This window comes from Schistocerca piceifrons, chromosome 6 (genome assembly GCF_021461385.2).
Source record: "Schistocerca piceifrons isolate TAMUIC-IGC-003096 chromosome 6, iqSchPice1.1, whole genome shotgun sequence".
Classification (NCBI taxonomy): Eukaryota; Metazoa; Arthropoda; class Insecta; order Orthoptera; family Acrididae; genus Schistocerca; species Schistocerca piceifrons.
Genome location: NC_060143.1, coordinates 539,026,920 through 539,052,515, shown reverse-complemented (window position 1 = coordinate 539,052,515; position 25,596 = coordinate 539,026,920). Strand labels below are relative to the sequence as shown.

The 25,596-nt window shown below is 39.9% G+C and overlaps 1 protein-coding gene across 1 annotated transcript in view; it reads left to right on the top strand.

The window, feature by feature from the left end:
- LOC124803011 (solute carrier family 22 member 1-like) overlaps nt 1-25,596 on the top strand; it is a 246,191-nt gene that overhangs the window by 181,162 nt on the left and 39,433 nt on the right. Inside the window, exons 6-7 of the mRNA XM_047264117.1 lie at nt 3,168-3,366; nt 14,549-14,740. Coding sequence (XP_047120073.1) covers nt 3,168-3,366; nt 14,549-14,740 — 391 coding nt within the window. The remainder of the gene's footprint in view (nt 1-3,167; nt 3,367-14,548; nt 14,741-25,596) is intronic.

Genomic DNA, 25,596 nt, shown 5'->3' with positions numbered 1-25,596 from the left:
ACAATGCAGGGCTTGCTGCACTATGAACATTATGACACCTGCCACTCACACCTTCGCTGTGTCATGCCCGACTTACCTCGTGTCAGCAGTGATGAATGTGTGCCCCTACAGACTGGAAGCAAATCATTTTTGTGATGATTACTGCTTCTGTATTGGAGGTGACAACCACAGTGTCTGTGTCTGGAGGTGAAGTGGAGAGTGCCACAAAGAGTGATTTGTGGCCTCTCATAACACGCCACACCAGGGGTGTAATGGTGTTAAGAGTGATATCTTATGATGCCCATTCACAGTTAGTGTTCCTAATGGGCCCCTTGCAGCTGCATGGTAAATGCATACTCATAGCTGTGATGTTCATGAATGCCCATGCGCATGCCCTATTCCTACAGGCCAACTCTCTTCCTCATACTGCTGACACCTCCTGAGCATGCCTTTTAGTTGTGGATACTTTATTGTGGCCAGCCGCATTGCCCGGTCTATCCCCAATTGAGAATGTGTGGGGTGCCATAAAGTGTGCCATCATGAGTACACCTCCAACCACCAATCTATGGGATCTGCACACTCAGGTGCAAGTGGTGTGGATGCCATGCTGCCTGGACCCGTAATTTACAACAATGGGGAAGCACCATACTAGCTTGTACATTTTTTGGCATTGTAGTGCAGTACATGTTGGTCGTACAAAGTTGAAAGTGTAATCATTTCATATGCATGGTACCATCTACCTCCCCGCCAAAAATTAATGTAGTCTACCTTGTCTTCTGGGTGCAGCTCATTTTATGAGTGTAGTTAAAAAGTACCTCGTTAGTCATTTGCCAGAAAATCTGACACTGTGAGGTATATTCTGGTTAACATTAATGTTTATAAACAACAGGTTTGAACTTTTAACAATGCAGGAAAAAATAGACTGCTACTTACTGTAAAGACATGTCAAGTTGCAAACAGGCACAATTAAAAGACACTCACGTTTAGCTCCCGGCCACAGCTTCATCAGTAAAGACACACACACACACACACACACACACACACACACACACACACGAGCAACCACACCTCACACGACCACCAAATCCAGCATCTCAGGCTGGAATGCAACAGCATGTGAGATGCAATGAGCAATCTGGAGGTGATGGGGAAGGGGAAGGGAAATGGGTAGTAGTGTACAGATGGGGAGAGAGACAAACACTGTCTGGTGGAATGTACAGGGACTAGACTGCCAACAGGTGCAGTGTCAGGGGTTTGTCGGGCAGGGAGGCGGGAGAAAAAGGAACAAGAAAGGGGAGGAGTGGGGAAAGATGGGCAGATATGTTGGCAGAGGGCTGCAAATAAACAGGATGGGAGACAAGAATGGGGAGGGGATGATAGGACAGAGGGAGTGGAAACTGTTGGTTGGAGGGAGTGGGAACAGTGTGTTACCATAGGTTGAGGCCAGGATGATTAGGGGAGTGGAGAATGTGTTGTAAGGATAACTCCCATCTGCGCAATTCAGGAAAGCTGGTGGTGGAAGGAAGGAAGCAGCCATTGAAACCAAGTGTGTTATGTTCAGCTGCATGTTGTAGATTTGCTCTTGGCCACAGTTTGGCAGTCGCCGTTCATCCTCGTAGAAAGTCAGTTGCTAGTCATACCAATATAAAAAGCTGTGTAATGACTGCAACAGAGTTGGTAAATGATGTGGCTGCTTTCGCAGATGGCCCCAGCCCCTGATGGGGTAGGACTGGAATGGAATAGGAAGTGCTGGGTGGGTGGACTGGGCAGATTTTGCATCTGGGTCTTCCACAGGGATATGATCCTTGTGGCAAGGAATTGGGATTGGGAGTGGCGTAGGGATGGACTAGGATGTTGTGGAGGTCAGATGGGCGACTGAACACCACTTTAGGAGGGGTGGGAAGTATCTTGTGTAGAATATCCTTCATTTCAGGGCATGGTGATAGGTAATCAAAGCCCTGGCAAAGGATGTGGTTCAGTTGTTCCAATCTGGCGTGGTACTGGGTGATGAAGGGGACATTTCTTTGTGGCTGGCTTTTGGGGATGATGGGAGTATTGGGGTTGTGAGGGGAAATGGCATGGGAGATCTGTTTGTGGATTACATTTGAGGGGATAGTGCCAGTCTATGAAGGCCTTGGTGAGACCCTCAGCATACTGAGCAAGGCAGTTTTTTTCACAGCAGATACACCGTCCCTTGGTAGCCAGGCTGTATGAGAGGGATGAGAGCTGTCAAATTGCAGGTACTTTTGGTAGTTGGTGGGTTTAATGTGGGCAGAAATGCAGATGGAGCCATCATCTACATCTACGTCTCCATATACAGGATGTTTCACAGTGAACCTGAACCAGATTAGGGTTTTGGTGTTTTGGGAGGCTAGGAAGGTCTCCTCTACATGACCCATAAAAAGGTTGACATAGGAAGGTGCCATGCAGGTGCCTATGGCTGTACGACAGATTTGTTTATATACTTTCCCTTCAAATGAGAAGTAGTTGTGGGATAGGATAAAGTTAGTAAGGTGTATGAGGAATGAAGTAGTGAGTTTGGTGTCTGAAGGACATTGAGAAAGATAGTGTTCAATAGCAGTAAGACCATGGGCATGAAGGATGTTGGTGTATAGGGAGGTGGCGTCAACAGTGATGAGTAGGGATCCAGAACATCTCAGCTTTTCCCATTACTGACAGCTTGTTCACCCTCCCTAAAATCAGTGAAGATGCATAAATGTGAAGTATGAAGTAGCAGATAAAAATAGCAGCTGTGTGCTTTAATATCATCTACATCTATGTCTCCATATACAAGATGTTTCACAGTAGATAATGTTTTGATGAATAACAGTGTGCCATTTGGGTGTAAAATAAGTCTGAAGATCAGATCAGCTACAGATCTCCCACTTAACTCTCATTTGTGGTTCTTACATTCAGTTACTTATTATGTGAATAAAACAGAAATATACTCCCAGCCATTTCCAAACACTCTATTTACAGCTCACTAAAGCTGGGTTTTTTTTCTTCATACAGATATTTTTGCTGTCTTTATTAAATGCTTTATTCCAAATTTCTGTTGGACAAGAAATTAAGCACTCACTGTGAACTGTTATCAGGTTCAGTAAACAATCATGTGATACACCTAATGACTCCATTAGAAATTCGTACCCTTAATATCTGAAAATATTCATCTGAATTTTTGCTTTCAGTGAAAGAGTTTTCATCTTCTAAAACAAACTGCACACTATACCATGTAGCAGTTTATTTAACAATATGGCAGTTATCACACATAGCATCACTGCTTGTATTTTTTGGTGTCTCACCATTGCTGACCAGCTGGTGGTGGCTTGCTGCAGTGCTCCCACCTCTTAGTACTGCTTCCCTTCTGCTCTCAGTATGGTGTACATGGTGAGTCTTACAAGATATGACATGATCAATTATTAATTTTTGCTATAAAGAAGTTAATTTTCATGAAATCTAAGTGCCAAAAAATCCAAAATATCGCATTAAACATTATGGCAATATTTACATCTGCACCTCTAAGTTCATGATCATGAAGAATTTAGAGTACATGGACTCATACTTTATTTTCTTTTTTACTTTGTGACATAGAATCTTTTGGTATGCACCATAATATCTCTAAGTCAATCAATGTGAGCTTTATGACAGTTATGTAGCAAATAATAATTTAATTTTTTAGTACTCTGTGAACTCAGATGTCCAGAAGTTTCATATTCACACTACTTTTACAGCAGAGTTTCCCCAGTGCATTTTGTTGACCACTCACAAATACATTCGGGAAGTGTCTCATAGGCACTGAACTCATGTTTTGTATGTAGATGCAACTCATACACTAGACATCAGTAAAGCACATTTCAGCTGTCTATTCCAACTGGTTCATAACCAAATGTCAGTTTCACATAATCCATGCAAGTGGCAGCATAGTGCTTTGGCAGAATAAGAGAAGTACATTCTGCTCAATAGTATTTGTGTGTGAGTGTTATAGTGAACAATAAGTGAACATTTTGTATTTGTTTTTGTATTGTTTACTGTGAGGATTGATGCAAACAAGGTGTTGGAGGTTTTCCACCAACTGAATTACTGTCTTTATCACGTGAAGTATGTGGAGAGGAAAGTGATACTGTACACTATCTTCAGATTAATCAAGAACCTTGAAAGAGCCACTACCACTGAGATCCTGGAGAATGAAGAACCGGTGAAAACACCTTCTAAGAACCTTACTTATGGGGAACCAATATACGACCCTTTACTGATGCTGTTGCTAATGACTGTTGTTCTTGAGTATGTCAAGAAGCTAATTCCAGCAAAAAATGAAGGCTGGTCACTCACTCCACAAGGGTCAAGAGCAGGAACTATCTATCTCATTATCAGAGATATTATGAATAACAAGGAACAAAATGTGACAAACAGAAGGTAATATTGGAGTACACTTGGTCTACTTTTCAATAGGCAAGAGCTTATTCCATGTCTGTGATGATGTTGATACAAGGCAGTTGGCATGCCCAAAAGCTAGAGCACTTGTACTGATGGATTTCAATGCTGGATCTCCCTGGGTGTGGAATTTGAAGGAAGTTCACAAGATCATGAGTCACAAAGTTACACAGTTTGTAATGTACGAACATGCTCAAGCATTAGAAGAGATACAGAATTCTGTGATTGCATCTGGAGTTGAATTCATAGACCCTATTGTTCCTAATTATGAACGCTGAAATTTTAAATACTGTCCAATCTGTATTTAATTATGACATTCACAGAGACTGCACACTATCTAGCATAAGGGAACAAGACACGATTGTCGGGGTGCAATCAGCATCTGGAATATCACATTCGTATCTAATTCAGCCAACTATTTCCATGGAAGGTAGACTTCTTTCTCCACTACTCACTCTCTTCTGTGTTGTGTGTGCAAGAAGAAGTAAACTGATCTCCAAAGGCTTCCAAATCAGGCAAAGTGGACATATTCTTGACAATGAGGGGATAACTGTCTCCCTCTCTATGTTGGAACATAATGTCTGATTCTGTATTCATTTTCATTCCATCAACAGGATCTGTTCATAATTCCAGACCAACACATACAGGCAACAACCATTGCCACCATGTGCAATGTCCTTTGTTCAAGTTTTTGAATGTATACTTTTTTTGCCAATGGAAAGTTTGCTCAACAACATTGATACTGAGCTCCACAGTCATAATGCTGTAATTGATCTTCATGTGCTTACCCATAATCAATTCAGTGTCCTCATACTCAACAAAATGATCACACATGCCTGGAGGAAAGCTATGTTTCCAGTTGAATGCTCCTTACAATGTTATATGTAATATGGAAGACTGAAGTTGCTCAACACCCAATGTTACAGCTGCATCATTTATCCAATGCACTAAGTACTGATTACACCTGACATTTACATCATAATTAACTTTATTTCAATATCAGTGAGACACATCATGAATTTTCCTTTTCAGTTAAAGCAAAATCACATATTTGTTCACTTGGTACTGTGGTTTAATGTCAATTTCTTAATGTTTTTGTTTTATGTTTGTGTAATCTGTCTTTTGTTTGATTAGTAGTACAAAACGAACTGCCAAACTGTCTATGAGAAAGATCATAAAAGAATATAGCTATAGCCACTGAACACAACAAATATGACATAGAGAGTAAAAACAATCGTATCAATAATTGCTTAAGTAAACACTACAAAATAGGCCAATAATACTGCATTTAGCTCAACACAATGAGAAGTGCTTCTAAGGCCAAAACACACTGAACTGGACTTTCTGATTAGTTTATCACTGTGCTTGAAGGAAGCACTGTTCTACTTATAATATGAAAAGAATCATTTTAACTTGTTATTGAGTTGGACACCAAGGAATTTTACGCAGTGTGTTTCATTCAGTGTATGGCCAGTACATCCTTTGTCCACCCTTCTCCTTGCTACAGGTGTGTCTCTCCCATACTAGATTCTGAGTGCCTTGCCATTCCTCTTTAACGCTCCCTGCTGACTCCTCCCTCCTCCTCATAGATGAACTGGAAGCCAAGATAGTACCATGCACTTTCACTTGTATATCTGTAAGTCAAGGATAATAAATATTTTGCTCCTGAAAGTATGGGGTGGACAGCGATCCTGTCACCTAATGTAATTGTTTTACCAACTGAACTTTTCTTTTGATACAATTCCAAAAATGGTTTTGTCATTTGTACTTTATGGTTGTGCTGAATATAGTTACAGGCACTTTGTCAGATAATCAGAATTTATTATACACATGAGGACTAACACCAACAAAGTAATATTTCATTTCATCTGGAAACATAATTATTAAGTCTGGTATTTTGCAGACATAAAAACTGTTTGAAGGAAGCACTGTTCTACTTATAATATGAAAAGAATCAAATGACAAGTGCACAGAGCCGGCTGAAGTGGCCGAGCGGTTCTAGGCGCTACAGTCTGGAACCGCGCGACCGCTACGGTCGCAGGTTCGAATCCTGCCTCGGGCATGGATGTGTGTGATGTCCTTAGGTTAGTTAGGTTTAAGTAGTTCTAAGTCCTAGGGGACTGATGACCTCAGCAGTTAAGTCCCATAGTGCTCAGAGCCATTTGAACCATTTGACAAGTGCACAGGTTTCTAAAAAGAAACCCTTTGAGTGTGAGGTCGCAAAAGGTCAATGATGTTTATGGCATTCGACACCGCGCATATTGTCTACCATGCAACCACAATATTGGCTCCCAGTGACAACAAGGGATGGGACTTGAGGTATCCAATGGTGAACACAGAACGAGGCTATGAAGTGTAGCTGTACTGTTTAGACAATAGCACTAAACAGTACTACAGTGCTAGTGGTGCTGATACAAAGCAGAATAAAGGCAATGATAAACAAGGCAAACATTGCATTATATCTGCAACAATAGTTGTTGCAGTTGGCATTTTGTCAGAAAGGAACACAAGAAATTTTGCAGAGTGAGAAAGAAGTGGCAGATGAAATACTATTATTTCTGCAAAATGAGCCAGTGGACTGTGTGCTGTCATATGTGCTCGGCTGGAACCCAAGGAATTTTGCAGAGTGAGAAAGAAGTGGCAGATGAAATACTAGCATTTCTACAAAATGAATCAGTGGACTGTGTGCTGTCATATGTGCCCGGTTGTGCAGACAATGTACATGAGGAGTACAGTGATCACAATTCATTTTCAGCAAGTGAAAGCGATATTGAAACAATTGTTGAGCCATGCAGTGTATTGTATTGTACATCATCCTTGTTGGAAAGAGATGTCAGCACTCCATCAACTGCCAACAATTGATGGTTTGAGTGCTGACATCACAATTGCAGATAGTCTGCGTAAACCAGTTATGTTGGCTACTGGTGCAGTGTGTATATGGATTGCAATAACCCCTTAAGCATCAACTGAGGCCTGACGACTGTGCATTGAAGCGCCAGAACTGGTAGCTACACAATGAATAACATCAAAAGGATGGCTGTAGGCATTTCATTTTCTTACAATAGTGAATGGCTGTAGTCCCAAAAACCTCCAGTCAATAGGATGGACATATAAAAAAATATAACAAGAGTAATTTTTTAATTAGGATTCAGAAATTAATATTCCACCAATTTTGACATCCCTTCTGATATTTACAAAATGCTGGTAACAGAAGACATATATTTTAACAATATAGTGTTTGAAACAAATAGACATGCAGCACAGAAACTCTCCAAAATGCCAGGCGAAAAAAGATCTCGACTAGCCAATTGTGCTGATGCTTTTGATGAAGAAATAGGTAAGTTTATTGGCATAATGCTAATTATAGGGTTAAATGAGGCCCCAGAAATTTCACTTTATTGGTCAAAGAATGCACTGTATAAGAATAAAGTTATAAAAGCTATTATGTCTCATGGTCAATTTCTAGAAACGTAAATGACAGAACTTACAAGGTACAGTTGTAGTTGAACATCTGCAGGGTAATTTTCAAAATGCTTTAACCCATGGGAGAGATGTGGTAATTGATGAATCTATGATTTCTTGGAGAGGAGGATTGATTTTTAGGCACTATGTCCGCAACAAGTCTCACAGGTATGGCATAAAACTGTACAAAATTTGTAGAGAGAAAGGCTACACTTTTGCCTTGCGTATCTATCAAGGGGAAGACAATCTACTGCAAGGTCCAGGTCACACTGAGGCTATCACTATGAAAGTGTAAGAACCTCTTCTTGGAAAAGGTTACATTCTTTACACTAACAGTTTCTATACAAGCATTTCTCTAGTGCATAAGTTGTTAAATAAAAATATGCTTCTCTGGGGAACAATTCATTTAAATATACCAGGACTTCCCAAGGATATTGAGGAGAAGCCAGAAAGGGGGAAATATGTGGAGCAGAGAACAATAATGGAGTTATAATTTTTAACTGGTTGGATGAAAGGAGAGTTCTAATGATTTCAACTGTTCCTGGATATACTGATGTTTTAGAGAACACTGGGAAAAAGAACAGAAAAGAAGCAATTATAATGAAACCAAAGGCTGTGTCACAGTGCTAAAAAGTTGCTGATCTCAGTGACCAGATGCCTTTGTATTATTCACCATTGATAAAGAGTGTATTGGTTCCTCCTGATTTTGTTTTCTCTGTTTGTTGATTGTCCTCACTGCCGATGTATTGCATTGCTACACTGGCTGAAGAAATGGGTTGTGCATTCCGGCACAGTTTCACAGTACTTTAATTTCACTGTTCACAACCCCCCCCCCCCCCCCCATTAATACACAGTTATATGGCCAGTGCACTATTGTTTAAACTTTCCATAAGCCTCATTAATAGTTATCAGGCGAGCCATCCACATGCTGCTATAATAGTTTACTGTTGAACATCTACGACCAGTAAAACCTAACCACAAAGTTCACAGTTCTTGCAGAATATTCGGGTACATATGGAGCAGACCCTATCATTGTTTTTACACATGGCCTAATTGTTTAACACTTATTACACTGTTAATTTGAAGCATTGTTGTTGTTCTAACCAGCAAAGGTTACTTGTCTAAAACTCGGCCATGGACTGACTGTCTCGTGACCAAAAATCAGGCCCTCGTATATCATCACAATAATAGGTACTGAAATTACACATTGTTTGCAGTTAAATTTATAGAAATTACAATTGAATCTTAACCCATTAAATTAACTGAATACATCAAAATGTTGGTTCTTTTTAGCAGTTTCTTCTACTGCAAGAGTTAGGTTGAACGATATGTTTAAATCATGAAAATAACAAATATAAATATGCAAACAATACTTTTGACAAAACTGTTAATTACTATGGAATTAATGAAGGGATGGTTTTGCTAACATGTTTTCAAATAGATCCAAATAGATGCTTTAAGATTACTAGTATTTCGTCTTCCAAATGTTTACAATTAGTACAGAATTTATATTTGTTTATCAGTCAACAATAGAATTTAAGTTACGAAACAATGACTGATTTCATCCTATATAATAAAGGATACTAAATAGGAATAGTCCAAATAAATTAGAAAATCAATTACATGTCTAAAACTAACCACAAAATTAGATCTAGTTTTATATTCATTAAAAACTGAGGGACAATCTATCTCTTTTATGAAAACACAGATTATACTGACATATGTTAATGTTAATTAAGTCAAAATTAAAAAATGAATTTTAAGGAGACAGATGACAAAACAAGAGGGGAATTAAAATTATCCCAGCTTGCTTCGTCACAAGAGAGTGAAACGATGGAGAAAAGTTGCAATGGAACTTCTACTAGGGATCTCTATATTAAATGTGTTGATTCTGCATTGTAAAAGGAGCACTTTGAGGAGAGAATGTCATGTCGAATTTTCAGAGAGTCCATTGCCTTGCATTTATATGGATGTGCTGCCTTCACCACTCCTCCATTAAGAAAGAAAGCACATACTTTCGGGAAAATTGAGGGACTGGCAAGAAAATTTCAGTGATACTGCACATTTTGCTACAATATGAATTTTCTCAGGAAGGCAAAAAAGCTGCAAATACAAAACCAAGAAATTTGAAACCTCCTGCAATGACTTCTCAGGACAACCAAAAATGTGCATCAGTCATTTCAATGAAAACCACCTCCAGGAATGACTTTTTATGATTGAAGTGTTTAAATTGTACAAATTTAATGTTAATAAGTATTTTTTTGTATTGTTTGTGTAAGTTGGTTGCGTTTTTTGGAAATAAATTAGTAGGGTAAAATATCCTTCAAAAATAAAAAAGCAAGAGGCAATAAAACAAGAATGACATTTTAAGATTGCACTTGTTGGAGAGTGCAAAGTTTGTCAAAACGATTTGTTTGTATTGTTTCCTGTAAGATATGTATTTACCAAATAAAGCAGTATGGTAAAAATGTCCAACAAAAAAACAATGTTTCGGGATGTAGCTGTCCGCTACTGCAGCAGTTTACGCAGTGATATGACCCCTTTGATATAGAGAGCCCAGCGAGCACCTATGTGGTGAAGTGGCATCATACAGAGCTATATTGACACTCGCAGCATTCAGGACACCGATGATGTGAGCCACATTTCAGCAAACCGTGAACCGATATGCAATACAGGCATGGCGTCAAATCTTCCTCTGCAGGGAATGTGCCAATGGTGTGAACCTTTATGATCACTGTGGCATGCCATTTTTCGTTTGGTGTTTGTGGTACAAGTTAATGGTACGTTTTGAACATTCCTTGAATGTTGATAATGTTCGTTTTGTGAAGTATAGTACATACACCCCATAGAAGGTTGATCTCTGCACTTCCCAGACTCATTTCCTCTCATCCTCCTGACACACACAGTGAGTCATAGACAGCTAGTATTTTTCTGTCATAACTGTTAAAACAACACTGTCAGGTAAGCCTTACTAAAGACTGAACTTGTGACCAGGCACTCAAGGGTTCCTTGTAAGATGGTTAAGACTGGACAGTGATTGTTAACTCTACCTAATCAACACTACTGAATGATTAATATCGCTTTCTCCCTATAAAATTTTACCGTATCAGCTTGCAAAGTTACCAGTCAGTGACTCTAATTTGAAGCCCTCTTTTAGCATGAATTTATTATACAGTAATAATGCTAGGGAGTTTTCACTGGTACAACCCTTCAGATATTTAAATTATTTTTAACAAATGTTTATATTAATAACCACAATAGCTGATAAGGAAAAGCTGAACGAAGCGAAAAAGAGCGTAAAGAGAGCAATGAGAGAAGCATTCAACGAATTCGAACATAAAACATTGGCAAACAATCTAAACAAGAACCCTAAAAAGTTTTGGTCATATGTAAAATCGGTAAGCGGATCTAAATCCCCTATTCAGTCACTCGTTGACCACGATGGCACCGAAACAGAGGACGACCGAAGAAAGGCAGAAATACTGAATTCAGTGTTCCGAAACTGTTTCACTGCGGAAAATCGTAACACGGTCCCTGACTTCAGCCGTCGCACGGACGCCAAAATGGAAAATATTGAAATAAACGATATCGGAATTGAAAAACAACTGCTATCACTTAGTAGCGGAAAAGCATCCGGACCAGACGAGATACCCTTAAGATTCTACAGTGATTATGCTAAAGAACTTGCCCCCTTTCTATCAGCAATTTATCGTAGATCGCTGGAAGAACGTAAAGTACCTAGCGACTGGAAGAAAGCGCAGGTCGTTCCCATTTTCAAGAAGGGTCATAAATCAGATGCGAATAATTATAGGCCTATTTCGCTTACGTCAATCTGTTGTAGAATAATGGAACATGTTTTGTGTTCTCGTATTATGACGTTCTTAGATAATACAAATCTCCTTCATCATAACCAACATGGATTCCGCAAACAGAGATCATGTGAAACTCAGCTCGCCCTATTTGCCCAAGAAATTCACAGTGCCGTAGACACTGGCGAGCAGATTGATGCCGTATTCCTGGACTTCAGGAAGGCATTTGATACGGTTCCGCACTTACGTTTAGTGAAAAAAATACGAGCTTACGGAATATCGGACCAGGTTTGTGATTGGATTCAGGATTTCCTAGAAGAAAGAACACAACATGTCATTCTTAACGGTTCAAAATCTGCAGATGTAGAGGTAATTTCGGGAGTACCGCAGGGAAGCGTGATAGGACCTTTATTGTTTACAATATACATAAATGACTTAGTTGACAACATCGGTAGCTCCGTGAGGCTATTTGCAGATGACACGGTTGTCTACAAGAAAGTAGCAACATCAGAAGACTCGTACGTACTCCAGGAGGACCTGCAGAGGATTAATGCATGGTGCGACAGCTGGCAGCTTTCCCTAAACGTAGATAAATGTAATATAATGCGCATACATAGGGGCAGAAATCCATTCCAGTACGATTATGCCATAGGTGGTAAATCATTGGAAGCGGTAACGACCGTAAAATACTTAGGAGTTACTATCCGGAGCGATCTGAAGTGGAATGATCACATAAAACAAATAGTGGGAAAAGCAGGCGCCAGGTTGAGATTCATAGGAAGAATTCTAAGAAAATGTGACTCATCGACGAAAGAAGTAGCTTACAAAACGCTTGTTCGGCCGATTCTTGAGTATTGCTCATCAGTATGGGACCCTTACCAGGTTGGATTAATAGAAGAGATAGACATGATCCAGCGAAAAGCAGCGCGATTCGTCATGGGGACATTTAGTCAGCGCGAGAGCGTTACGGAGATGCTGAACAAGCTCCAGTGGCGGACACTTCAAGAAAGGCGTTACGCAATACGGAGAGGTTTATTATCGAAATTACGAGAGAGCACATTCCGGGAAGAGATGGGCAACATATTACTACCGCCCACATATATCTCGCGTAATGATCACAACGAAAAGATCCGAGAAATTAGAGCAAATACGGAGACATACAAGCAGTCGTTCTTCCCACGCACAATTCGTGAATGGAACAGGGAAGGGGGGATCAGATGGTGGTACAATAAGTACCCTCCGCCACACACCGTAAGGTGGCTCGCGGAGTATAGATGTAGATGTAGATGAAATCGTGGTGATCAGCTTGTAGCTTGACTTAACACAGTATTTATGTAAAATAATTGATAATTTACACAGATTCATAATGAGACTATATTCTACTTAGTTCTATATGAACCATGTTCCCACATATCGACACAGACTATTCACACTTACATTTCATATTTGTGATTGACTGTTGTATTTATCATTATGCATATTTATAAACTCACCTTTCATGCATAAGATATTACCTATAAATTAATTATAAAATACAACTGCATAGCATTTCCAGTAGTATTACAGAAAATATTTTACCGAACTACTTATTGACATTCTTTTAACAGTATTTATTCTGAGTTTCATATATATAGTTTGATTTTCATGCACATGTTTTATATTAAAGCCCATGTACATTATTCAAGGAATGAAATACTACATCTGAAATAATACAGTGACTGGCACATCTTCCTGCAAATTGTCTAAATCTCCAGCACCCCAGTCGAAAAATGATACTGCAGCTTGCTGGTAACACCAGCCCCCTAAAGGGCTGTGTTATACAAACTGTGCAGTGCAGAATTTCTGAAAAAAAAACAGCACTCTTGGAAATCAGTATTCCCCTAAAAACAATATCCCAAAAGAAGGCAGAGTTTGTCTCCACTGAGGGACAACAGGGCTTTAAATGAAGATATATCAGTTTGTTGGAGCAGACCCTAGTACGGTCATATCTTTCAGTGTGCAATGACCAACCAAAAAACAAACACTTTAAACTTTATTTACATATACATATATAAATGAACATTAACATAACTGGAAAAAATTAAATGCAAATTCTACTACAAATAACATGACTCAGAAAAACTCAGCAGATAAAGTAATTTTAAAATTTCATTAATCTATGTGTATAGATTAGCAACAATATGGAAAGGGTAGATTGCTACCAACCACACAGAGGAGGTATTTAGTCACGGACAGGTACAATGAAAAACATTGTTAAGCTTTCAGACAAAGTCCTTCTTCTGAAACAGAACAAAGACAGACATTCTCAATGCCTCTTGTGTGTTGTGAATAGCATTCTATCTTGGCCATATTGTTGTTGAATAATACTGGATTTTCCACTGTATATAGACTAGATAACAAAAGGAAAAAGGAAATTTTTTATCAGAAATGATACAAAGACATGTGGATCTGCTTCATATTTCTATATTTGCAGCTGTTAATCTACTGATCAGCATTTTCTGTGAAGAAACGTAGTTTACCCTACTCAGCCTTCTTGCGTTCTAAGTACAGTAACAACAGTGATGACCACTGCTTAGTTTGGGGATAACACTTCTACTAAACTATAAAATTTAATTAAAGCACATTATTTAAAAATTTTTGCTGTCATATTACTCTGTCATATCAGTTGTCTTACTCAGTCATTTTATCATCATATTACTCTGCCATTTGATTCAAAACAGTCAAAATTTTAATGCTCCTTCATGTAAATTAGAGTATTTTTTATGATTTTACAAATTAATTTGATCTTCTGCATCACATTTCAGTTCTAACATGTATAAAAAGATTGTGACAGAAAATTTAACTCTATATCTGTTGTTAATATACAGGACAATACTGAAAAAATACAAAAAGGAACTTCACTTGCCACTTAAATCACAGCTTGGAGAATTATCTGATGATGCAGTGTTGTATGATGTACATTTCCAGAAAGTTACAATTCAAACAAGAGATTGTTCTTTGGAATGCATGTCTGAACCTGACTGCAAGTGGAGAAATTATATTCTGCTTGCTGTTTATTGGTATGTATTTGCACAAACTATACCTAGAGTTCTTTCTTGTAGCAATATGTGTAGTAAGATTCTAAACTGTTGACAGTTATATTTCCGCAATAAGCATACCAGTGTATTTACTTTTTTGAGAACATTTTCCTTGCATAGGACGTCTTCTTTGTTCAATGCCACACTTTGCAGTTAATTAATTTCATCTTTAATGATTGTTATCAGCTGCTGTAGTGTGTAGTGCATAATGTAACAGCAAATTGAGCAATAATATACTCTCCGCTGTCCAGTGATTTTCTTTTTTAAAATTGGCAAGAGTGAACAGCAAATCCATAGGTGATCTTATTGGTGTTGTATATTAGCTATTATAAACTGAAATGGTAACAGTAGGGGCACATTAGAAAATAAATTTCTGAATCGCCCTTAATTTTATCTTTTAAGTCCACAAAGTTAATGAAAGTAAAATACCCAGTTATCCTATTACACAATGAAAAACCTTCATTAAACTTAAAATATATTGAGGAGAGAAATAATTTGTAGAAATGTAAAATATCAGGACAGCAGTACTATTATAAGCTATCTTTTCTGATGCAAATATGTACACATATTGGTACTTAAGTTAATGGAGTTACCATGCCTTGCACTTCTGCATCTACAGTTACACACATACTATGTTAACCGCTGTGTTGTGTGTGGCAGAGGGTACTCTGCATTCAATCATGATTGGTTTTCTTATGGAGTACTGGTGGAATGACTGCTTAAATGACACTGTGAAGGTAGTGCCTATAGGAGTGATACATAAGGGGTTGAAGAATATCTCTAGATTCTTCACCTAATAGTGGTTCTTGAAACTTTGCGAGGTGGTTTTAATGGGATTATTGGTGACTATCCTTAAGGTTTCTCAGCATTTCCATAACGCTCTTCCAAGAGCCAAACAACCCGAGATAATTCATGCTACTTTTAAAAAAATTCCCAGATATTTGTATGAGTTGATTGATTCTAATTGTGACTCACTAGCACTGTAATCTTAGTGTGTACTTTAATGTGAAAAATGCACAAACTATTCCTCTACCCAGTCTGTAATTCTTCTCTGTTTAATATTCAGAAGGTACTCTCTACATGTATTGATATCTCAACATGCAAGCTACTTGTATGCCTGTAACTCAAAATACTTCTTCATTATTTTACTAAGAGAATTTAAGATTTGGAGCAAATTAAACAAAAGATCAATATGTAATTCATATATTCTATGGTAAACATGTTATTTTTTTATCTGTGCAATGTGTAAACAAAAAATATGCCTTACTTGTATGTAACGAAGTAATCAGATCTTTTTATCTAAACAACAACAAAAATGAGTAAATTATTTGAATATATTATGTGACTGGGTGTGGTACCATACAACCTAAGTAACATGGTTTTGTATATACACTACTGGCCATTAAAATTGCTATATCAAGAAAAAATGCAGATGATAAACGGGTATTCATTGGACAAATATGTTATACTAGAACTTACATGTGATTACATTTTCATGCAATTTGGGTGCATAGATCCTGAGAAATCAGTATCCAGAACAACCACATCTGACAGCCTTGATACGCCTGGGCATTGAGTCAAACAGAGCTTGGATGGCGTGTACAGGTACAGCTGCCCATGCAGCTTCAACGCGATACCACAGTTCATCAAGAGTAGTGACTGGTGTATTTTGATGAGCCAGTTGCTCAACCACCATTGACCAGACGTTTTCAATTGGTGAGAGATCTGGAGAATTTGCTGGCTAGGGCAGCAGTCGAACATTTTCTATATCCAGAAAGGCCTGTACAGGACCTGCAACATGCAGTCGTGCATTATCCTACTGAAATGTAGGGTTTCGCAGGGATCAAATGAAGGGTAGAGCCATGGTTCATAACACATCTGAAATGTAACATCCACTGTTCAAAGTGCCATCAATTCGAACAAGAGGTGACCAAGACGTGTAACCAATGGCACCCCATACCATCGCGCCGGGTGATACGCCAGTATGGCGATGACAAATACACGCTTCCAATGTGCGTTCACTGCAATGTCGCCAAACATGGATACGACCATCCTGATGCTGTAAACAGAACCTGGATTCACCCAAAAAAATGGCGTTTTGCCATTCATGCACCCAGGTTCGTCTGTAATGCAGCGTCAAGGGTAACGGCAGCCATGGTCTCCAAGCTCATTGTCCACGGTGCTGCAAACGTCGGCGAACTGTTCGTGCAGATGGTTGTTGTCTTGAAAATGTCCCCATCTGTAGACTCAGGGATCGAGACATGGCTGCATGATCCGTTACAGCCATGCAGATAAGATGCCTGTCATCTCGACTGCTAGTGATACGAGGCCGTTGGGATCCAGCACGGCATTCGGTATTACCCTCCTGAACCCACCGATTCCATATTCTGCTAACAGTCATTGGATCTTGACCAATGTGATCAGCTATGTCGTGATACGATAAACCGCAATCATGATAGGCTACAATCCAACCCTTATCAAAGCCGGAAACGTGATGGTACACATTTCTCCTCTTTACACGAGGCATCACAACAACGTTTCACAAGGCAACGCCAGTCAACTGCTGTTTGTGTATGAGAAATCTGTTGGAAACTTTCCTCATGTCAGCACGTTTTAGGTGTCGCCACCAGTTCCAACCTTGTGTGAATGCTCTGAAAAGCTAATCATTAGCATGTCACAGCATCTTCGTCCTGTCAGTTAAATTTTGCGTCTGTAGCACATCACCTTTGTGGTGTAGCAATTTTAATGGCCACTAGTGTATGTTAATAATACTCATTAATAAGTAGCACATAACATACTACTGTCTTCGTTTAAAATTTGTACATGAATAGATATAAGAGCAAGAAACTCTCCTTCTCATCCCATTTGATAAGTCTCCCCTGACCTGTAGCTCTGGGTGACTTTACCGAAATTTACCCTTTTTCCTAGATCTCTCCAGTCCTATTCCTTCACCCCTCTTCCTTCCCTTTGAACCCTTCTGCCTGAAGAAGGAGCCACTGGTTCCAAAAGCTTGCATAATTATGACCTGCTATTAAAAGTTTGTCACACACACATACAAGGTCCAGTTTTAAAATGATGTAGAAAGAGGACCACTGTTCAAAATGACATCAAATTTGAACAGCAAATTATTGATGCAGGGGGAAATGTCATGGAAGAAAAAAAGTTAAAGAAAATGTGACCAATAGATGGCCCTGTAAGCACCAGGATATGGACACCAACAGACACAAGACACATGACTGTTCCTCAGTTTGCATCCAAGATGCTCAATATGACTGACTCCAAAAAGGATAGTGCTCTGCTGATAAAGCTCTTTTACAAGAATGGTGACTGTGAATATGAAATGTGTTTATTCATCTCATGATGTACAGAATTTCAGAATATACATCTGATGTGCAGTAGACATGTTAGGGTTACAATTAACTTATTCAAAATTTCATCAAATTTACAATATTACTTGTTGAAATATTTACTTATTCACAATTTGTCAAACTTGTAATATTTCTTGTTGAAGAATTTATACAAGGTTCTTTCTAAAGCTATTTCACTAAATCATAATTTTTTATTTCATTTTAAGGATCCAGCACAAAGTATCACTTCATCCTTTATGAAATCTTCCACTGAGTAGTAACATCTTTCAATCAGAAAATCACATAACTTGGTTTTTAACCATTTTTGCTTCATATTCGTTATGTCACACCCTCTTATTTTGTTGTGAATTTTCATGGGTGTTTATTGAAGAGTCCGAGCACACAACTTTAAATGATTTGGGACGACTATAAAGTTTCCTTTATGTCCTAAGAGTGTTAAGAATGGTTTTTCTGAATAGGTCAGCTGTGTTCTGTAGGAAAAGAATCATTTCAAGGGACAGTTAATAACTTAGGTCTTTAAATAAGTGTCAACACAATGCTCTTGGCTGTGCAGTGCACATATTATGAATTATCCTTTTATTGCAGCTTTGGTATTTGTGTAATGCTTCCTAAATTTCCCTCAAAAATTATGCCATATCTAATAAGTACTAACAGATTAACAGCTAGAGTATGCTACTTCCCTGATGTCCATATGAGTAGCACTGGCTAAAATTTTCATTTCAAAGGCAAGGGTGTTGAATTTACTTGCTAGTTATTCTGTACGTTTATTCGATTTCAAATTTCTGTCTAAGTTTATTCTGAGGAATTTGACTGAGCTAAGTTCTTCCATTTTTAATTATTATGAACAATACCGATATCTTCAGTTTTTAACTGTATGGACTTTTGAAATGTTTAACATTAATCCATTTGGACTGAATCATGTTTCCAAGTTACTTAAAATATTCATAACATTCTGTGGTATATTGTCAGCATTTTTATTTTCAGTTAGGGCAAATGTATCATCTGCAAACAAGGTTAGATGAGTATTTATATAGAGAGGCAAATCATTTATATACAACAGATATTGGCCTAAGGACTGAGCCTTGAGGAACTCCTTGTAACTCACTTTTCCATTGTGAGAAGTAATCTGCTGGATTTTATGTGCACAGCAAGTTCAGTGTGCTGAGTTGCTGCAGAGGCATTTCAGAAATTCTAGAATTAACAGTCATCATTTCCTACAGCTTGGCCATTCAGATCACCTGAATTGCAGGCATGCATTGCACAATACATTCTGCACATGACTCCCAAGACACTGTGATATGTGGTGGAAAATGCTGTTTCTCAATTTCAGTTTGAAGTAGAAAACAGCAGGCAGTATACTGCACCAGTCTCACGACACTGAAAACTGATGTCTTTTTGCTTTTTCTTCAGTTTTTGGCCCCAGGACACTTAAAAACCAATGCCATTTCTCTTTTTAAGAAGTTTTTTGGCCCTAGTACAATTAAAAACTGATTTTCCCATCCAATGTGGTATGACCTTGCCCTGGTGGGTTGGCTAACTTAACTAATAGTGTCGCAGAAGAAGCTGAGTGGCACTGTCACTGTGGTGTAGCAGTTATGATACTAGGCTGTTGCATGGAGGGTCGTGAGTTCAGAAATCATCTGAACTGTAAAATTTTAATTCCTGTATTCGGTTCGAGGACATTCTAGAAGTATCCACAAATGTCAAGAATCATTTTACTGGAATGTTCTGTAACTGTATATATACCATATGTGTTCTGGCTGGAGGCAGTTCTCCCCGCTCTTGTATGTGCAAGTGCTGAATAAACCTTCGTTAAGTGAAGTTAGTGTTCGTCATTCATCTCTTTACAGCTTCTTCTACATGACACTATTCTGGTAGAGGCGCTGGGTATTGGAACTTGTGATAGCACACACTATCAACGACACAGTGGCTCCCATCAGGCCATAACAGAGCTGCCATTACATGGTGAAAAACCCGAGTTCAAGCCATATTCAACAGATCACAATCTATCAGAGACAGAAGAAGAAGAAGAGGACATTACGATGACAGCAACTGTGTGCCATCACATGAGACATCCTTTTGGGTTCTCTGGTGACGATGGTGACAAATGGGATGACACAGCGTATTTGGCTAATGTATTTTTCTGCTTGGAGGGCACTGCCAAGCAATGGTATGAGAACAACGAGAAGACGTTCACAAGCTGGGAAGTATTCCAGGCAGAACTCTGCAAGTATTTCAGCGACAAACAATGACAGAAGTGCAAGGCTGAAGATATATTAAAGTGCAGGGCACAGTGTCCAGGAGAAACTACAGCATCCTACATTCAAGACATCTTGGAACTGTGTAAAATAGTGGATTCTAGAATGAAGGAGGAAGGTAACGTTGTACATCTCATGAAGGGTGTTGCTAAGGACATGTATCAAGCCCTACTCCTGAAGGAGGTTTCAACAGCAGATGACTTTATTAAATGGTGCCAGTATATCGAGACAATGCATCAAAAAAGAATTACATGCAAGAAGTTTGAATGGCTTCCAAACATTGTATCAATGTCTGTGATGGAGGAAGAAACTGATTTCACAAGTGTTCTTCATCAGATAGAGAGGAAGTTCAGAAGGCACTTGGATTGCACGACAAGCAAAAACCCGAGATGCTTCAAGAGGTCATAAGGTAGGAAGTGGAACAGACATTGAACCCAGTCTCTCATCTTCATTGTCCTTTAAAATGGTGAAAAGTCGAGACCCAGGTGAAGTTATGTTCCTACAATGCCTCATGAGGAATCTGTTTGGGGACCAAGGAAGACTGACGTATGGAGGACCCAGGATAACCAACCAGTATGTTCCCACTGCGAACAACCGGGACATGTGGTGCGCTATTGTCAAGAAAGGTGGTGGATATTTGATGATGCCCACACCAGAAGACAGCAGATCGATCTTAGCCGATGCCATCTCCGGCACGATGAAGATGTGAATGCAGGACGATGTAGGTCACCATCGCTGCACACTAGCTGCTGGACAGGACGCTCCCCAACACGCCAATCAAGGTCTCCATCGCCGTTTAGAAGCTCCAGCTGATCACCTAGATGCCACAACCTGGAAAACTGCAGGGTGCAACCTTCTTTGGAGGACACGCCGCCGAAGGAAAAAATCCTCCGCCGTCGATCATTAAAATGTACATGTCATGTGACTAAGGCCTCCCATCAGGTAGACCATTCGCTGGGTGCAAGTCTTTTGATTTCACGCCACTTCGGTGACTTTCACATCAATGGGGACGAAATGATGATGATTAGGACAACACAACAACCAGTCCCTGGGCGGAGAAAATCTCCGACCCAGCCAGGAATTGAACCCAGGCCCTTAGGATTGACATTCTGTCGCGTTGACCACTCAGCTACTGGGGGCGGACTGTCGATCACTACAAAAATAATAGGAAACTACATCAATATCCTCATGGATGGCCGACCAGCCTGAGCTCTTATCGGCTCTGGAGCATCATATTCAGTCATTTTGGAGAAGTACCGTCGCCAGTTGCAGAAAACCGTATTCGTCAACAACAAAACATCTCTTATGAAGGTGGCTAACGGGAAATATGTAAAACCTACAGGAAGATGTGTCATGTGGGTATATGTGGCCATTCACAGCCCTTAAAATTCATCATCTTGCAAGAGTGTAGTCATGACGTCATTCTCGGATGGGACTTTTTGAAAGCTTCTCAGGCAATTATAGATTGTGGTCACTCGAAGATTATGCTAGTTGAGATGAGATACTGTGGACAGGAAGATGCACATCTGAGTGTGTGGAGACTACGTGTGCTGGATGAAGTGATCATTCCTGCACTCAGCGCTAGAATGGTAGCTGTCTTGTGTCATGCCATGCATCAACCCATGGATATTGTAGTGGAATGTAAGAGAAGCGTACCACTGAAGAATAACTTGGTCATCCCAGCCTCTGTCATCTCATTTAAGAACAGATTTGGTGAATTGTGGAGAGTTCACTGTCGCCGAGAACCGCAGGTCCTTCCAAGATGCATGTGCGTAGCAAACACTGAGCAGTTAATTGCAGAACAGCTGAGCATCATAGAAACCTCCCATGCCGAGTCTGCGGGCAAAATTAGTGCTACCACTATGAGACAAGATCTTCTAGCTCGACTATCACCAGATCTCACTAAGGAACAGTAGAAGAAGCTACCTGCCATTCTTCAAAAGTTCTCTGAATGCTTCAATCCAGAGGTGAAGAGCAAATTAGACAAATCGATCGTGAAGCATTGGATTAACGCTGGAGACCATCAACCAATAAGCCAGAGAGCATACTGTGTGTCAGCAACAAAATGTTGAATAATTCACGACAAGGTAGAGAAAATGATGAAGAATGACATCATTCAGCCTTTGCAGAGCCCTTGGTCATTACCAGTGGTTCTCGTCAGGGAGAAGGATGGCAGTTGGCACTTTTGTGTTGATTACAGGAAGCTTAATAAGATAACTAAAAAGGACATTTGCCTTCTTTCTTGAATTGACAGTACACTAGATTGTCTGAAGAGGGCTAAGTTTTTCTCAACAATGGACAATCAACTTCCTGGCAGATTAAAACTGTTTGCACGACCGAGACTCGAACTCGGGACCTTTGCCTTTCGTGGGCAAGTGCTCTACCGTCTGAGCTACTGAAGTACAACTCACACCCGGTCCTGACAGCTTTACTTCTACCAGTATCTCGTCTCCTACCTTCCAAACTTTACAGAAGCTCTCCTGCGAACCTTGCAGAACTAGCACTCCTGAAAGAAAGGATACTGCGGAGACATGGCTTAGCCACAGCCTGGGGGATGTTTCCAGAATGAGATTTTCACTCTGCAGCGAGATTTTCATATCAGCGCACACTCCGCTGCAGAGTGAAATTCTCATTCTGGAATGGACATGTACTCGGGATACTGGCAAATTGAAGTAGATGACGCTGATCATGAGAAAACTGCATTCATCAACTCTGATAGTCTGTATGAGTTTAAGGTGATGCCGTTTGGTTTGTGTAATGCACCAGCAACTTTTAAATGGATGATGGATAATCTTCTAAGTCACCTGAAGTGGACAATGTGTCTTTGTTATTCAGATGACATTATAGTTTTCTCAGAGACATTTGATGAACACATAAAAAGACTGAGGGCCATCTTTAAGGCTCTCCAACAATCTGGACTGAAACTTAATCCAAGAAAGTGTCTCCTTGGGGCAAAAGTAATCAAAATAATTGCACACCTTGTGTCAAACGAAGGTTTGCGGCCAGACCCAGAAAAGGTGAGATCTATAACGGACTTTCCTACTCCTTAAAGTATTAGAGATGTGAGATGCTTCCTCGGATTATGTTCTTATTACCGTTGTTTTATCAAAGACTTTGTATCAAAGCCAGGCCACTCCAAGAGTTGTTAAAACCTGATGCTAAATTTATCTGGGGTGGTGCTCAACAAGATTCTTTTGATCTGCTGCGAAAAGCTCAGACAACTAATCCTGTACTTGGTCTGCATGATGAGAGAGCACCTACAGAGCTACACACAGATGCCAGGGGGTATGGGATCGGTGCTGTTCTGGTGCAAATTTCTGATGGAAAAGAGAAGGTTATAGCCTATCGTTCTAGGACACTTACAAAAGCTGAGAGAAACTACTCAACTACAGAAAGAGAATGTCTTGCTGTGATCTGGACCATGTGCAAATTTCGACAGTATCTCTGTGGAAGGCCATTCACAGAAGTTAACAGACCATCATTCACTCTGTTGGTTGACAGGTCTTAAGGATCCAACAGGACGACTTGTCAGGTGGGCACTATGTCTTCAAGAGTATGACATTACCATAGTGTACAAAAGTGGAAGAAAACACCAAGATGCCTACTGTCTCTCAAGAAACCCTGTGCAGGACCATCAAGACTTTGATGAAGATAGTGACTGTCTCACTGCTCTCCAGGATCTCTTTGCTGAGCAGAAGAAGGACGCCAAGATATCTCAAATTATATTTGGCTTAAATCAGTCAGAGGTTGTGAAAGGACAATTTAAGGTCGTTAATGGATTGCTTTGCAAGAAAAACTTTGATCTGTTTGGAAAGAGGTGGCTACCAGTGATTCCTAAACACATGCACTTAGATGTTCTACAGAAATTCCATGACACACCTGAGGCCAGACAGTCAGGATTTATTAAGACATGTGATAGGATCTGCAAGAGATTTTTCTGGCCAGGTTTATTTAGAAGTGTCCGTGACTATGTTTCGCATTGTCGAGAATGCCAGAGGAGAAAGGCAGTTCCTCAGAAACCACCTGGCTGACTCGTACCAATTCCACAAGCCAAAACAACTTTCCAGCATGTTGGGATTGACCTCCTCGGACGATTTCCAATGTCTGCTAGTGGCAATAGATGGATTATTGTTTGCACTGATTATCTGACAGGCTATGCCATTACAAAAGCTGTGAAAACAGCCGAAGCATTCGAGGTAGCCAAATTCTTTGTGGAAGACATTGTATTAAAACACAGTGCCCCAAGGTCATTAATTACGGATTGAGGGAAAGTTTTTCAATCGAATCTTGTGACAGAGATAAACCGTTGGTGCAACTTTACTTGTCACATGAAGACTGCCTACCATCTGCAAACTAACAGGCTTACTGAATGCCTTAATAAGACCTTGGCCGCCAAGCTATCAATGTTCATCAATGTTGAGCAGAGCAACTGGGATGTGGTGCTACCTTTTGTGACATTTGCCAACAACACCGTCAAACAGGACACTACAGGATTTATGCTATTTTGCCTGATGCATAGGCGTGATGCGACTGTGACGGTGCATGCTGTGGTTCCGTTACATCCTAATGACATGGACAATGACTACATTGGCCAGGTGTTAACCAGAGCTGAGGAATCTCAGCAGTCAGTTCGACTCCGCTCGCTGCAGGCTCAAGAAAACTATCACCAAAGGTATGACGTGAGCCACCGCTCTGTTGTCTACCAGCCTTGTGACCTCATCTGGATCTTTACTCCAATTTGGAAGGTTGGTCTCTCTGAGCAGCTCCTCAGGCGCTACTTTGGACCTTATAAGGTTGTAAGACATTTGTCTGATGCTCCAGCAGCAGGCAACAAGCAGAAAGGTGACGAAGAGCGTAGCGGCAAGGGAAGTTCTAAGAAGATCACCGCCAGGGCGGACATCAGTCATTGGGAGTCGGAGTATGCAGGACCAATGATTCGTTCCCGAAGTAGGAGGATGTAACACTATGACACAGCTCTCTTAAGGAGGGAGCAACGTCACAGAAGAAGGTGAGCAGCATTTACACTGTGGTGCAGTGGAGGGTTGTGAGTTCAAAACTCACCTGAACTGTAAAATTTTAATTTCTGTATTCGGTTCGAGGACATTCTAGAAGTATCCACAAATATCAAGAATCATTATACTGGAATGTTCTCTAACTGTATATATACTGTATGTGTTCTAGCCGGAGGCAGTTCGCTCCGCGCTCTTGTATG